We start from the raw sequence: 13,942 nt of genomic DNA, 5'->3' as shown, positions 1-13,942 counted from the left end.
CAGGAATAAATTACATTTTAAAATATAACAAAATAGAAAACAGATATTTTATATCATAACAATATTTCACGATATTACTGTTTTTACTGTATTTTTGAACAAACAAATGCAGCCTTGTTGAACAGAAGAGACTTTGTTTAAAAACATCTAAAAACCTTACCGACCCAATATTTTTTATTCCTATCATCTTCATTTTCCTAACCTAAGTGCAGATAATTCATGCAGGTTTGCTCTGTCAGCTGTGATGGCCGTCTCTAATTGGGGGCTCAGTGGTTGGGAGTTGTCCTGTGGGGTCTCTCGGGCCCGTATGTAGCTGCAGGGGAGATGTGTGACCGGGGTTTTGGAAAGCTCTTCCATGGCCAGTGTAAATGAGCTGGACTCCAGCCACAACAACAACCTCAGAGAGACACTCATTTCTGCAGCAAAGGCTAAACTCAAAGTCAAAGCTGTGAACTTGCATACTTTGCTCAGGATGTGGCCGCTAAACTCAGTCATCCAAATGTTCTCACACGCATCTAGTGTATTACTGGCATGTCTAATCTCATAGGTACAGCCCAGACAGACGGGTGATATTTCAAGGAACCTGTAGAATGATTTTATGAGAAAACTGCTGTGGTTCACTATGGGTGGTGAGAATGGCTTTACATGGTCATGAAGCAACTGGGTGTTTCCTTCACACCTTTATTCAGCTCAAAACAAGAGCTAAAACATTGCTTGCTTTTTCAGAAATTCAGCCCTGGTACATTTCCAACTCTCAGTGACACACTATCAAAACAACAGCACTTTAGTTAGGCTTCCTTTTGTTTTCGGTGGAGAGGTATTGAAGAAAATAATATCAACTCATTCCTGCACTGCAGTATTTAAAACCGGAAATGGGAGTAATGGATTGTATAATAAATAAACACTAAAGTAAAGCTGTCTAGACCACAATTCTGAGGTTGGACTCGTTTTCAAGGTGGAACTTCACTTACAATGCATCTCCATTTATGCATTTGACAGACATTTTTATCAAAAGCAGCTTCAACTTAGATTGCATTCAAGGCACAGAATACATTTGATCAGTTCATTATCTGCCTAGGAGTCAAGCCCATAGCTACAGGAGCTACAATGTGGATAAAAGTGCCTGCCAAATGCATTAAATGTAAAAGTAGATGTCAAATCACACTAGCACTTTTAAGACAGGCACTAAACTTTCTATTCATCAAAGAGCCCTGAAAAACTCCACAAGAAAATATTAAAGAGCACAGTGTTTTTCAACATTAATTAGGATGAGAATTTAAATAAGATAAAGATTTCTTAAGGAGTAAATCAGCATATCAAAATGATTTGTGAAGGATTATGTGAATTTGCCATCACATGAAATAAATCATAGTTTAAGATATACGAAAATAGAGAACATTTATTTTAAATTGAAATAATATTTCACAATATTACTGTCTTTGCTGTATTTGTGATCAAATAAATGCAGTCTTGCTTAGCATAAGAGACTTTTTCCAAAAAAATGTCAACAACGTCGCTCTCACCAATACCCCCTGCATATTAGCAAGCAGCAACTGACATAAACAAGACTATAGCTATTTTTAAAAACTAACACACCATTGGATACACCCATCTCAAACTTCCTGTTCTAATAATAAATAGTAAATATGACAAAATATAACAAGGCTCGACAAGCTCCTCTGTCACCTTTCTAAAACACAGCACAAAGCGTCCACCTCATCTGTTGTTGTTCCGTTCATTACTCTTATTGCTCTTTAATAATTAAGCTCTAAAAATACCTGGAATATAGCAGCCTCCTTGTTTAGGTTTACCTCTGACAGATAATCACACTTGTTTATGGCCATCGTCTCCATCAGCAGCCATTAATAACAGTGAAGCTACACACAGGCCTCCATTAATTACTGTGTAAAACATGAGCTGGATCAGATGGCCTTGATTACGGGAAGAGACAGAGGGAGAGGTGTCCAGAGGGGCCCACCAAACACCTGGAACATTCACTCATACTCACAGAGCCATCTATCTGCACTTTATCAACTGTCTAAGGTGTCTTTCTGCACCATCCTGCCTGGCTCTTCCTCCTGTTCGCCAGCAGCGACAACCTGCTATCGACTCCAACAAACTATCTGTAAGAGCCTCTTTATCATTCCGGCCTCCTGCGTGGAGCCACGCTGTAAACCTAGAGAGAGAGTCACACCACCTGGGTTTCTCAGAGAGGCTGATTAACTCCAGCATGAAGAGCAGAGTGACGGTGGCGAAGTCCACGCGCTTCGGTCTGAATCAGCACTTTTGCATAGAGGATTTACGTTTGGGACACACAGCAGGGGTCGATCTAAGAAAACATCAAGACCCATCTGGCTTTTTACATGAATTTCATCCATACACTGAAATGCTGGAGGAGTTTTCTGTACCTAAGGGATTTTCGTTCCTGTACTTAATCTAACTAATGTTTCTCACTAGCGAACGATGAACGGTAAAAGAACTCCAACATAATAAATGGTATAAATTAACTATTAGTTTTGACCCTCACGCAAGTGACAAATCAAAGACATCAAAGAGGCAAATCTAAATCTATGTACAATCAACTGAGGAAAATATGTCCTACAACGAACACATGTTTTGAATCACTTTAACCTTCAGAACTCCTTATCTAATAAGATCCTTCATGTTTATATATTCTGTATGAACATGCAATATGCAAGTGTTATCAACCAAACATAAAAACCATCCTTGTTAACTAAAATATAGCTGGAATTACATATAAATATTAGATAAAAAGACTCAGAATAAGTACTAAAATGACTAGAACTACAATAAAAATAAATTAAAGCAAAACAGAAACATGAAAAGTTTATATATATATATATATATATATATATATATATATATATATATATATATATATATATATATATAAATAATATATATATATATATAATAAATATATTATAAATATAAATATAATAAATATATAAAACACCAAACAACAACATTTCTAAATCCAAAAAACAGTGTCGGGGTAACTTCTAAAATAAACTAAATTATGAATCTGCCTTTGTCATAAAATGTACAGTAATTTGTTTAAGACTAAAGTCATAACGTGACATCCTCCAATACAGGCAAAGAACATAAACAGAGTCTCGCACCTTCATGAAGGCCTGATGGGTGGCACAAGTGAGCTGCTGATGCTTGGCCTTCACTTTCCCCGATGTAACATTGGATGTGGCATTTCCAATGAAATAAAATCGGGAAGGGAAGCCATCTTTGTGGTGAACATCGGCTGTTATGTTGTACTTCAGCTCTGCAAAGGAGGAATATGGCATCCAGAGACAAAGTTACAGTTAGGCAAAGACAACCTGTTAAATCTTCAGAACAATTCAGAATCTCATTATCATCTTATGGTGAAGGAACTTCAGGGGATGTGTAAGATGCTGAAAATATTTTAATTGCATCAAATGCAAAAAAAAAAAGAAAGCCTAAAAACATTTGAACATTGAGGTCATACAGATTTAGCGGACAGAAAGGCTCTATGCAAATGCAACAAAAATTGGTCATAAATAACACCCGTTTTAGATGAGCAAGTGAATTAAATACTTAAATACAAATTAAAAGTTAATTATTTTCTCTTTAATGAAGGCTAATCAAAAGGTTATTCATTAGGGAAAAAAATGAAAACGTGGCATCAGGGTAAAAACAGTACTTCTAATAATATAAAATAGACAATTTTGATTATGAATTCAGATTGGATGAGCTACAGTCAAAGCCGTTATGATGTTCCTGTGTGACTGTTAACAATGAAACGAAACAGTTCTACTCTTGTTTGGGACATCCCGCTCTTTATTATCGCACTGTTAAATAACACATGAAGCAGTCCTGTAAATGGACAGATATACTGTATCAATCTACTGTTGTATAAGCGCCAAAGCAAAATCTCTGGGTGGCACATTTCTGCCGTCGCTGCTTCATATCAGTTTCAAGATTATGAGTATTTGTCATCAAGCACGGCTCTGTTGTTTTCTATTTGGACAGAGAGCGTCAATCTATCATTGAAGGCAGGCCTTTACACACACCCTGAGCCCTCCAACCGCCACAACAAAAGAGGGGATGTGGGGCTGAGATAAAGAGCTAGGAAAGATGTGAAGCACAGCGAACTGCCACTGCCTTCAGCACATGCTGATAAGACCAGCTAACACACAACCTCTCGCAAACAAAGTCCATCCTTGAACTCTGAGAGCATGTGTGGGAAGCTCAAAATATCACAGGTCACTTCAAATCGTATCTAAAAAGTCAGATAGCACTGCAGGAAGTTGCGTAATGGTCTTGAATCACTGTTTTGAATTTTATTGAACAAATGCTGTTGATTTGAAGGGAATTTAAGTCAAAAGTACAGTTTTCAAAACGGTTATGCTCTTACCTATAAGTCCTGGGATTTTTTTCCCTTCGACACTAAAGCACACTTTAACTTTGACACATACAGCAGGAAGACCGTTTTCAGTGCACTGGGCTATGGACCGGTTCAAGCTCTCAGGCAGCAACATGACAGCATCCACCTTCACTACTGGACGCGTCCTGAAACAACCAGAGTTACTGGGTTAGTTGTCAGGTCCAAAAATTACCACAGGAGGCCAGGGCTATCCAGGGAGTCTGTCATACATATTGTGATTAATTATTGGTATATTTTTTTATTGTGCTGTATTAAAAAAAAAACTTTATCTTTTCCATTTAAAGTGTTGGTAGCATTACTTAAAGTCTTCATGCATAATGCATTACAAAAGTAGTTTTAATAGATTAATTATGCCTTCTAATGCACCTTATAATGCATTATATTATCTCGTGAAAAACTGTAACCATCGATTCATTGTTACATTATGCATTTTAAATCTGGTTGCAATTATTTACAACAATATATAATGTATTACAACACACATTATGAATCATTATGTTGCATTATACCCTTTAAAAACCCTTTATAATGCATGGTACAAAAAGGCTTGACATAAAGTGTTACGAAAGTGTTTAGAGTTTTTAATAAAATTTAGTTGATGAATTAAGTTAGTATATAGATTTTTAATTGCAGGATCCAATTTTTTTTTTTTTACAATTAGCACCCGTCTCCATTATAGCTAAGCCTGCTATGGAATACACTACATAATATGTTATCTTTTTTTGCATTTACATGCTGATTTTAGAAGATAATTAACATAATTCTATGGAATGTATTTAAATGTTCTAAATAAAGTTATATAGTCTTATTGGAAATGGAAAACAACATAAAATTAGCTTAAGTAAACTTTAGGAGTGGAAGATGTATAGAATTCAATGATGAGCATTCACATTCAGTTATGCAGAAATAAATTCCTATGACAATACCAAATCTTAAAAGTTACCACAGCAAATGTGTGTGAAAAAATCATCTGCTGTTTTTACCTGAACACGACAGCTGAGTCTGACAGGAAAGCTCCCACTGCAACATCTGGGTGAGAACATAAAATTCCCATAAAACATACCTGACTGGGTTATTCTTTCACTCATTCCTAAGTGCACTAGTATTCTTTAAAATATTAAATAATTCTATAAACAAGGTCTCAGAACCTTCAGAACTCAAAACTTTCCCATTAGTCTAAAAACAGTTTATATTGAAGCTATATTGCGAAAACGACAAATTGTGTAATGTACCACTCTATGACGTAATAGTGTGGCTAAACATCACCTACACAGAAGAAGATCAATGCAGATTCACAAATATATAGTGTAAATAACAAAGGCGCAAACACAGGTTGATAACATTGTAAGTGAACCTCAGAGAACAGTACAAAATAATAAAAAAGGCAGTTCATGACAAATAGCGAGCCTGAAAACAGGCTGCAGCTTGTTCTTAATTAAATGGAAGTTCAAGTTGAGTACATCATATTCCACACACTGTGCTTTAATTGCAAATTTCAGAAAAAGTAGTGGGCTAGGTAATCAGGGTATTTCCTTCATACAGAAGATTTGCATACTGTTCACAGTAAACATACAGTACTACTACTTTATTTCACAACAGTATGTAGTACTTGTCCATTCTGGTTCTGTGCATATTTTTCAGCCTTGAAAAACACACATTTGAGAGAAAAAATATATTGTGTCAGCTCTATTTTGTGTCTCTTTTTGATTTGTGATACATACTAAGGAAGTTCTTCACAGCTGACACCCACAGCATAATTAATAACACAAATGGTGATCTGAAAACGTCGCACCATGTCATTTCCTCTAAAGAGGTGCTATAATATGGCCATGTACACACACTAACTGGCTGCTCTTCATTTGTACATGCAGAGTTTGGTTGTTTACAGAAAGCAAAACCACATTTGACTAGTGAATTCACTCCCAAAATGTCAGGGAGTGGTGACCACATTTACATTAAATACAAGTAGTGTGCACAGAACTGAACAACTATATGTTGAGGCAGTAACACCACTCTCTAATACTTTGTCTGAGGTCCAGTCTATAGGGTCACAGGATCCTTCAGAAATCAGTCTAAAATATGCCTAATGTTAAAAAGCTTAATATTTCAATATACAGTGCTGTTTAATATTTTTGTGGAAACTATGATCATTTTTTCAAGATTCTTTCAGGACACAATTTATTTAAACTAAATATTTTGTAACATTATAAATGTATTTTTTATGTCAATTTTTTTTTACAATGCATACATTCTGAATAAAAGTATTAAGTTAAAAAAAAATACTACTGACCCCAAACTTTTGAAAGTAGTGTAGGTTGAACATGCTTCCTGTTCCCAGAGGAAACATATGCTATTTATGTTTTTGTGCTTAAAGCGTTACCTGGGTAATTGTTGCTATCAACATCAACTCCTCCAGACACTGATTGGCCAAACATCCTGAAGTTGTTGCCCAACAAAGAGCCCGTTATTCTCTGCATTGAAGAAAGCACAAAGACAGCATTCAGAAAATATTAATGGCACTTTTCCACTGCGCGGTACAATTCAGTGCGGCTCAGTACGGCACGGCTCCGTTTGCGTTTCCACTGCAGTTTAGTATCGCTTTAGAGTAGGCGGGATTATTCATGTCATTGTAATTGTGCCGCAACTACTGAAAAACATTGGGCTACTTTAATACTCTTGCCGCAGTTTTTTTTTTCATGTCCGCAGGTTTAAGCGATTCCATTAACGTGATATTTAGCCCCAGGGAAACCACAACAAAAACATATATTTTACCCCCACCTTAATGCGATTTACTGGGGGACCCCCTTCAAAACATAATTGGGCTAGTTTTGAGTAGCAGTTGAGTGGGTTTCATTGTAAAAACCTGTACAGTAGAAACAGTAGTGTCACTAGGCCACAAGAGCTGCTGCTGATCACTACAAACATCCTGTATGTAATCATTTTGGCCTGAAGTTAATATAATTAGATGATGTCCTTTTTAAACATTTGTCTTTATAACTGGATTCTCATGATTTGGATTTGTCCTGATCACTGCTCGAAACTACACATGGAGAGAGAAGGATTTCAGGACTGAAGACTTAGTAATCCAGTGTGGAAGAGAGAAGAAGAAAGACTCAAAACAATAGGGCAATTTGCACAGGATGGGAAGGACTGCTCAGGTCTGACCTTTCCCGCCTCCGTTTCATGCTTCCCTACCCATAATATCAGCATAAACAGCAGCTGGGGAACGTACTTGAGAGAAACTCTGTCCAATACCACTTCTCCTCCCATTGTAGATATATATAGCACCACGCAGATCGTCCTCCTGAGGGGCTCCGATGGCCACATCTGAAACACAAGCACTGTTGCGTTAGCTTTGTTCCAAAACCTAGTGTTCAGTCTAACGAGACAGCATTTTATGAGTGTTGCAAAACTGTAAGGTATAGCATTTTAATGTATAGCATTAAAAATATTTTTAAAATATTTTTGAAAAAAGCCTCACCGAGGTTGCATTTATAAGATCAAAATATAGTGAAAACAGCAATACTGAAAAATACTATTGCATTTTTTTTAAATACAGTTTTCTATTTTAATATTATTTGTATGTATTCCTGTGATGACAAAGCTCAATTTTCAACAGCCATTTCTCCGGTCTTCAGTGTCACAGAATCGTTTAGAAATCTTTCTAATATGCCGATTTGGAATTGGAGAATTATTAAGAAGAAAAATTATTATAAATGTTGTGGAAACAGTAAAACATTTGTTGATGAATAGAAAGCTGAATAAAAAACAGCACATATATTTGAAATCTTTTGAATGTCTTTACTGTCACTTTTTAAACAATTTAATGCATCCTTGCTTAATACAAATATTAATTTCTTTAAAAACAAATTACTATTCCTAAACTTTGGAATGGTTCTGTACATTATTTTGGTCACATTCTATTATTTTCTTAGTTTGGTCAAATGGTCAAGTTCTAACCTAGCATTGCATACATTATATAATATACATATGGACCATAAAACCATTCAAAAGCCAATTTTGACCCACACAGTGTATTGTTGGCTATTGCTTCAAATATAGCCCTGCAACTTATGACTGCTTTCGTGGTTCATGGTCACATGATATATTATTCACAAAAAGGCTCAGTGAAAGCATTGATTTCAGAGAAATCATTACAAATATACATAAAATGCATGCAATACTGACAAGAACTGATAGACTAATAATTTGTGTGCTAGACATTTTTAGGTTTATTAGAATAGATAGATTTTAATAGATGTTTTCTCAGATAATAGGCAGCTATCTGGGTTCTCTTACGAGAGCTCTCTCGTACTGCGTCTTAGCTAAGACGCTACGGGAAAAGTCTCTTTTCACGAAATACTGAAGCAAAAAATTATCCTTAATTTTGTATTTTTGTAAAGCGCATTTGCAGCAGTACACAGCCATAGGCGAGACGGCTCGCTCGCTCACTGGCTTGTTCTGCGGCAACTGCACAGCCTATCGAGCGCAGGCTGATGCAACATCAGACCAATAAGGGCGCTTCGCGCCCTTCTTGCCACTTCCCGCCGAAACGGGTGTGGCCCAACCTATAAAAGGAGCTCGAAAAGGCTGACTCACCTGATTTTTCATCTCTTCAGCGAAGCTCACGCATCGCTGGATCACGAGGAAGCAAGCGCCGTCTGGAAGAGCACATCAGCAGGACGAGCCATCCTGAAGCCGCTGGCACCGCCGCCTTCCACTGCCGTTCCTGCTGCGCTATCCGGCGCCCATATCCTTTATAATCCTTGTTCTGTCATAATCTGTGTGTGTGTTCGCCCTGCGACGCACGTTCACAAAAGAGCTGCGTCTTTTTAAAGATGCCTTCGTGCGGCTCGTGCAGAACCCCGCTCAGCGAAGGAGATCGTCATGTCATCTGCGTCTCCTGTCTGGGTGAAGACCATGCAGCGCTCGCGCTCGCTGATGGAGGATGTCCTCATTGCGAGCTGATGCCTATGGTGACTCTGAGGACTCGCCTGGCATACTTCTCGAAGCCTGCATCATCCGCTGCGCCGCAGCGCCGTAAGAAGCGCCGCTCGCAGCGCCTACCAGAACCGCCTCCAGCTCGGCCGAGCTCGCCGGTTCCCTCCGCTTCGCCGGTCTCCCCTGCATCGCTTCCCGATGCTCAGTGTCCGCTGCTTGCCGACGCGTCATCGGAGGAAGTGGATCTCAGGCCCGCGTCGGAGGAAGAAGACACGTGCTCTCTGCTGGCTTCGGGCAGTGAGGGTTGGACGAGCTCCGTGGATCTCGCGCCAGCTGCTCAGAGGCCCAGCAGACGGGGGGATATCGATAAGGAGCTGATGCGTGTACTCTCGTTGGCCGCGGCGAGCCTCGGCCTCGAGTGGTCTGCACCAGCGCCCCCTTCACGTTCCCGGCTGGATGGTAGCTATCTTCCGGATGAGCGCTCTTCCTCAAGCTCAAAACACGCCCCTTTTCTTCCTGAGCTTCACGAAGAAGTGGCGAAGGCTTGGGACGCTCCATTCTCGGCGAGAATCCGCTCATCTGTTTCGCCAGCATTCTCCACACTGGACGGTGCTAAGAACAGAGGCTACCTGTCACTTCCGCCGGTGGAACAGGCTATAGCAGCGCACCTTTGCCCGCCCTCTGCTGGACGGCGGACTAAGGCGGCGTTGCCATCCAAAGCCTGCCGCATGACGTCATCGCTGCTCACACGGATATTCTCTGCTGCTGGGCAGGCTGCGTCTGCGTTACACACCATGGCGATGCTACAGATTTTCCAGGGCGATCTTCTCCGCAAGCTGGATGAGATGGGACCTGAAGCGATCTGTCTCGCGGATCTGAGGAGTGCTTCGGATCTCTCCCTCCGCGCTGCTAAGTCCGCTGCACAGGCCATGGGACGGGTTATGGCTTCCGCTACGGTGGCTGAGAGGCATTTGTGGCTGACGCTTTCTGACATCAAGGAGTCTGAGCGCGCTGCGTTTCTTGACGCTCCGCTAACTCCTACCGGCCTCTTTGGATCTTCCGTCAACGAGTTTGTGGAGAGATTCGCCGAGGACCAGAAAGCTTCACAGGCGTTCAAGCACTTCTTGCCGAAGCGCTCCAGTTCTGCAGCTAGCCGCTCTAGACCGGCCCCACAGAGCTCTCAGTCACGCCCACCGCCTCCTGCTGCGCCATCACGACAGCGTCAGCAACGCAGCTCGGGACCCCGTTCTCGCTCTTCGAGCCGTCGCCCCACGCCGCGGGAGCCGCGGCAGAGGATTGCGGTGAAGCCAGAAGCCCCGAAAGCATCCTAGCACTGCTGGGAAAGCGCCGGTGTTCGAGTTCCGCTGCGGCCGAGCTCTCACCCAAGCGCGCCGCTGTTGCAGTTCCAAGAGTTGCGACTGCCTCAGTGTTTTCTGCAATGAGCAAGCCTGCACGAGTGCCCGCTTGCCTGCACACAAAAGCCGTTATCACGGCTACCCAGATGTTTCACAAAAACAGCGTTTTTTCTGGTGTCCCGGCCACGGCCGATGGTGCTATAAATGTTGTGACGATGCCCACTCCTCAGTGCCCATCTCCACATGTAAGCACAGCCCTACACACAGGGCCTGCGCTCATAATGTCGACTCAAGTCGGTCGCGCACACTACATAGTAAACGTGCCCACCCCTCAGTGCCCACAATTACTATGTCACACGCGTCATGCGGTTTCTGTAAAAACGAAACCCGTGCACGCTCGTCCGGCCACGGCCGATGGTGCTTTAAATGCAGTGACGATGCCCACTACCCAGTGCCCATCCCCACATGTAAGCACAGCCCTGCACACAGGGCGGGCGCACATAAGATCGACACAGATCGGTCGAGCGCGCCGCATAGTAAACGTGCCCACTTCCCAGTGCCCACATACACTATGTCACTTACGGCGCGGGGCTTCTGTAAAAACGAGGCCCGTGCACGTACATTCTGCACAGGCAGACGGCGAGTTGGAAGTGGTAAAAGTGCACACATGCAACCCACGGTTACTCGCAGATATATTGAGTCCCACGGGACCCGCTCAGCCTCCCTCCAGTCGGTTAAGCGCCGGAACGGGGTCGAGGATGAGCGATCTGCCCGCTGTGATCAGCGCGCTCCCCGCCTCAGATGCGCAGCACACTCGAGCGCCGCCGTTGCCCAGTCAACGGAGCGCGTGTCACATCCAGCCCTTAGCCATTCATGCGAATGCATGGTCAGCGCTTCCAGGGGTTTCGGATTGGGTGCTAGGCATTATAAAGAGAGGCTACTCGCTACAGTTTTCTCGACGCCCACCGCGCTTCTCAGCGCGCGTCGAAACTACGGTCAAAACAGAAGTAGCACACATACTTCGGGCCGAAATATCGAAACTGTTGAGCAAAGGGGCTGTAGAGCCTGTGTCTCAAGCTCAAAGCGAGGGGGGGCTGTACAGCAGATACTTTCTGGTGCCCAAGAGAGACGGGGGTCTCAGGCCCATACTGGATCTAAGGCAGCTGAACAAGGCATTGATGAAACGCAGTTTCAAAATGCTCACGACCAGGAAGCTCCTCGCGCAGATTCGCGGAGGGGACTGGTTTATGTCAATAGATCTGAAGGACGCGTATTTTCAAATACAGATAGCGTCAAACCACAGGCGGTTTTTGAGATTCGCCTTCGAGGGCCAGGCATACCAGTTTGCAGTCCTGCCATTCGGCTTGTCCGTAGCTCCTCGTACGTTTACGAGGTGCATGGATGCAGCGCTCGCTCCTCTCAGACTCAGAGGCATACGAGTGCTGAATTATTTGGACGACTGGCTAGTTCTGGCCCAATCACGAGCGGAGCTCGTGAACCACAGGGCTGTTTTACTCGATCACCTCGAGAAGCTCGGCCTCAGTGTCAATTGGGCGAAGAGTTCGCTGAACCCCAGTCAGACGATCCTGTTTCTGGGTATAGTTCTGGACTCGTGTTCCATGACGGCGCGACTGTCACCACAGCGCACGATGGGCATTCAGCACGCAGCGAGTTCTTTCCGCTGCGGCGCGACTGTGTCGCTCAAACACTGTCAAAGGATGCTGGGTCTCATGGCCTCAGCATCTCCGGTTCTGCGGCTGGGCCTGCTCCGCATGCGCCCCCTGCAGTTCTGGCTGAAGGCTCGGGTGCCGCGCAGAGCGTGGGCGTCTGGCCGGCTGCATTTCAAGGTCGATCAGAGCTGCGTTGCGGCTCTAGCACCTTGGACAGCGAACGGCTGGTACCGATCAGGTGTAAGCCTGGGGACTTCCCCGAGTGTGAAAATGGTGTCGACGGACGCCTCCACTTCGGGATGGGGAGCGCTGCTCGAAGGCAGACCGTCCTTTGGCCTATGGTCAGAACGGGAAAAGCTCCATCATATCAACTGCCTGGAAATGCTGGCAGTGGAGAATGCGCTGACGCGCTTTTGTCCCCATATCAAGGATCACCACGTCGTAGTCCGTTCGGACAACATGTCCGTGGTGTCCTACATAAATCGCCAGGGCGGTCTCGGGTCCCGAAACCTGTACAGGCTGACGGAACGCCTCCTGATTTGGGCTCAGCGCAACGTGCGCTCGCTGAGAGCGGTGCATGTGCCTGGACTGCAGAATCTGGGTCCAGACAGGCTGTCCAGAGGCAATGTCCCTACGGGCGAATGGTCTCTACACCCGCAAACAGTTCGGCTGTTGTGGGAGAGATTTGGCAAGGCGGAGGTGGACCTCTTTGCGTCCCACGAAAACGCTCACTGCCCCGCATTCTTTTCCAAGAACGAAAGCGCGCTGTCACGGAAATGGCCGTGCTGCCCGCTTTATGCGTTCCCTCCCGTCTCCCTCCTTCCGCAGGTGATAGAACGGGTGAGAGAAACGAGATGTTCAATACTGCTTGTGGCACCTCTTTGGAAGAACCAACCATGGTTCCCAGATTTGATGCAATTAGCGGATGTCGCCCCATGGCCGGTACCGTTGAGGAGAGATCTCCTCTCGCAGGCCAGGGGCTCGATTTGGCACCCTCAACCGGAGTTGTGGTCCCTCCATGTATGGGCACTCAACGGTTACCCGCTGATCTCGCAGTGGGAGTGCTAAATACCATCACTCAGGCTAGAGCTCCGTCGACACGACGTCTGTATGCCTCGAAGTGGTCGGTGTTCTCCAGCTGGTGCACAGCTCGAGGTTATTCACCCCTTAGTTGTGAGGTGACGGAGGTCCTCTCCTTCCTACAGGAGCTGTTGGATAAGGGCAGAGCCCCATCCACGCTCAAAGTTTATGTGGCGGTCATCGCGGCGTTTTCTGAAACGGCGTCCGGTCAGTCAATAGGAAGGAACGATTTAGTCATCCGGTTCCTCAGAGGAGCTAGGAGGCTGAATCCTCCCAGGCCTCCGTCAGTCCCTATGTGGGACCTCGCGGCGGTTTTGGAGGCCTTGAAGGGTCCCCCTTTTGAGCCTATCCAATCGGTTAGCCTTCAGCATCTGTCGTTCAAGACAGTATTCTTGTTGGCTCTCGCTTCTGTGAAGCGTGTGGGTGATTTGCACGCGCTCTCGGTGAGCCAGTCG

General features: G+C 44.0%; 1 protein-coding gene across 1 annotated transcript in view; it reads right to left on the bottom strand.

The window, feature by feature from the left end:
* The window catches only part of LOC132095478 (integrin alpha-4-like), a 31,203-nt gene that overhangs the window by 6,369 nt on the left and 10,892 nt on the right, over positions 1-13,942 (bottom strand). Inside the window, exons 11-15 of the mRNA XM_059500525.1 lie at positions 7,674-7,768; positions 6,822-6,912; positions 5,425-5,470; positions 4,412-4,566; positions 3,144-3,298 (exon numbers count right to left, since the gene is read on the bottom strand). Coding sequence (XP_059356508.1) covers positions 3,144-3,298; positions 4,412-4,566; positions 5,425-5,470; positions 6,822-6,912; positions 7,674-7,768 — 542 coding nt within the window. The remainder of the gene's footprint in view (positions 1-3,143; positions 3,299-4,411; positions 4,567-5,424; positions 5,471-6,821; positions 6,913-7,673; positions 7,769-13,942) is intronic.

This window comes from Carassius carassius, chromosome 19 (genome assembly GCF_963082965.1).
Source record: "Carassius carassius chromosome 19, fCarCar2.1, whole genome shotgun sequence".
NCBI classification, from domain to species: domain Eukaryota; kingdom Metazoa; phylum Chordata; class Actinopteri; order Cypriniformes; family Cyprinidae; genus Carassius; species Carassius carassius.
This window is presented reverse-complemented; position numbering and strand designations above follow the sequence as displayed.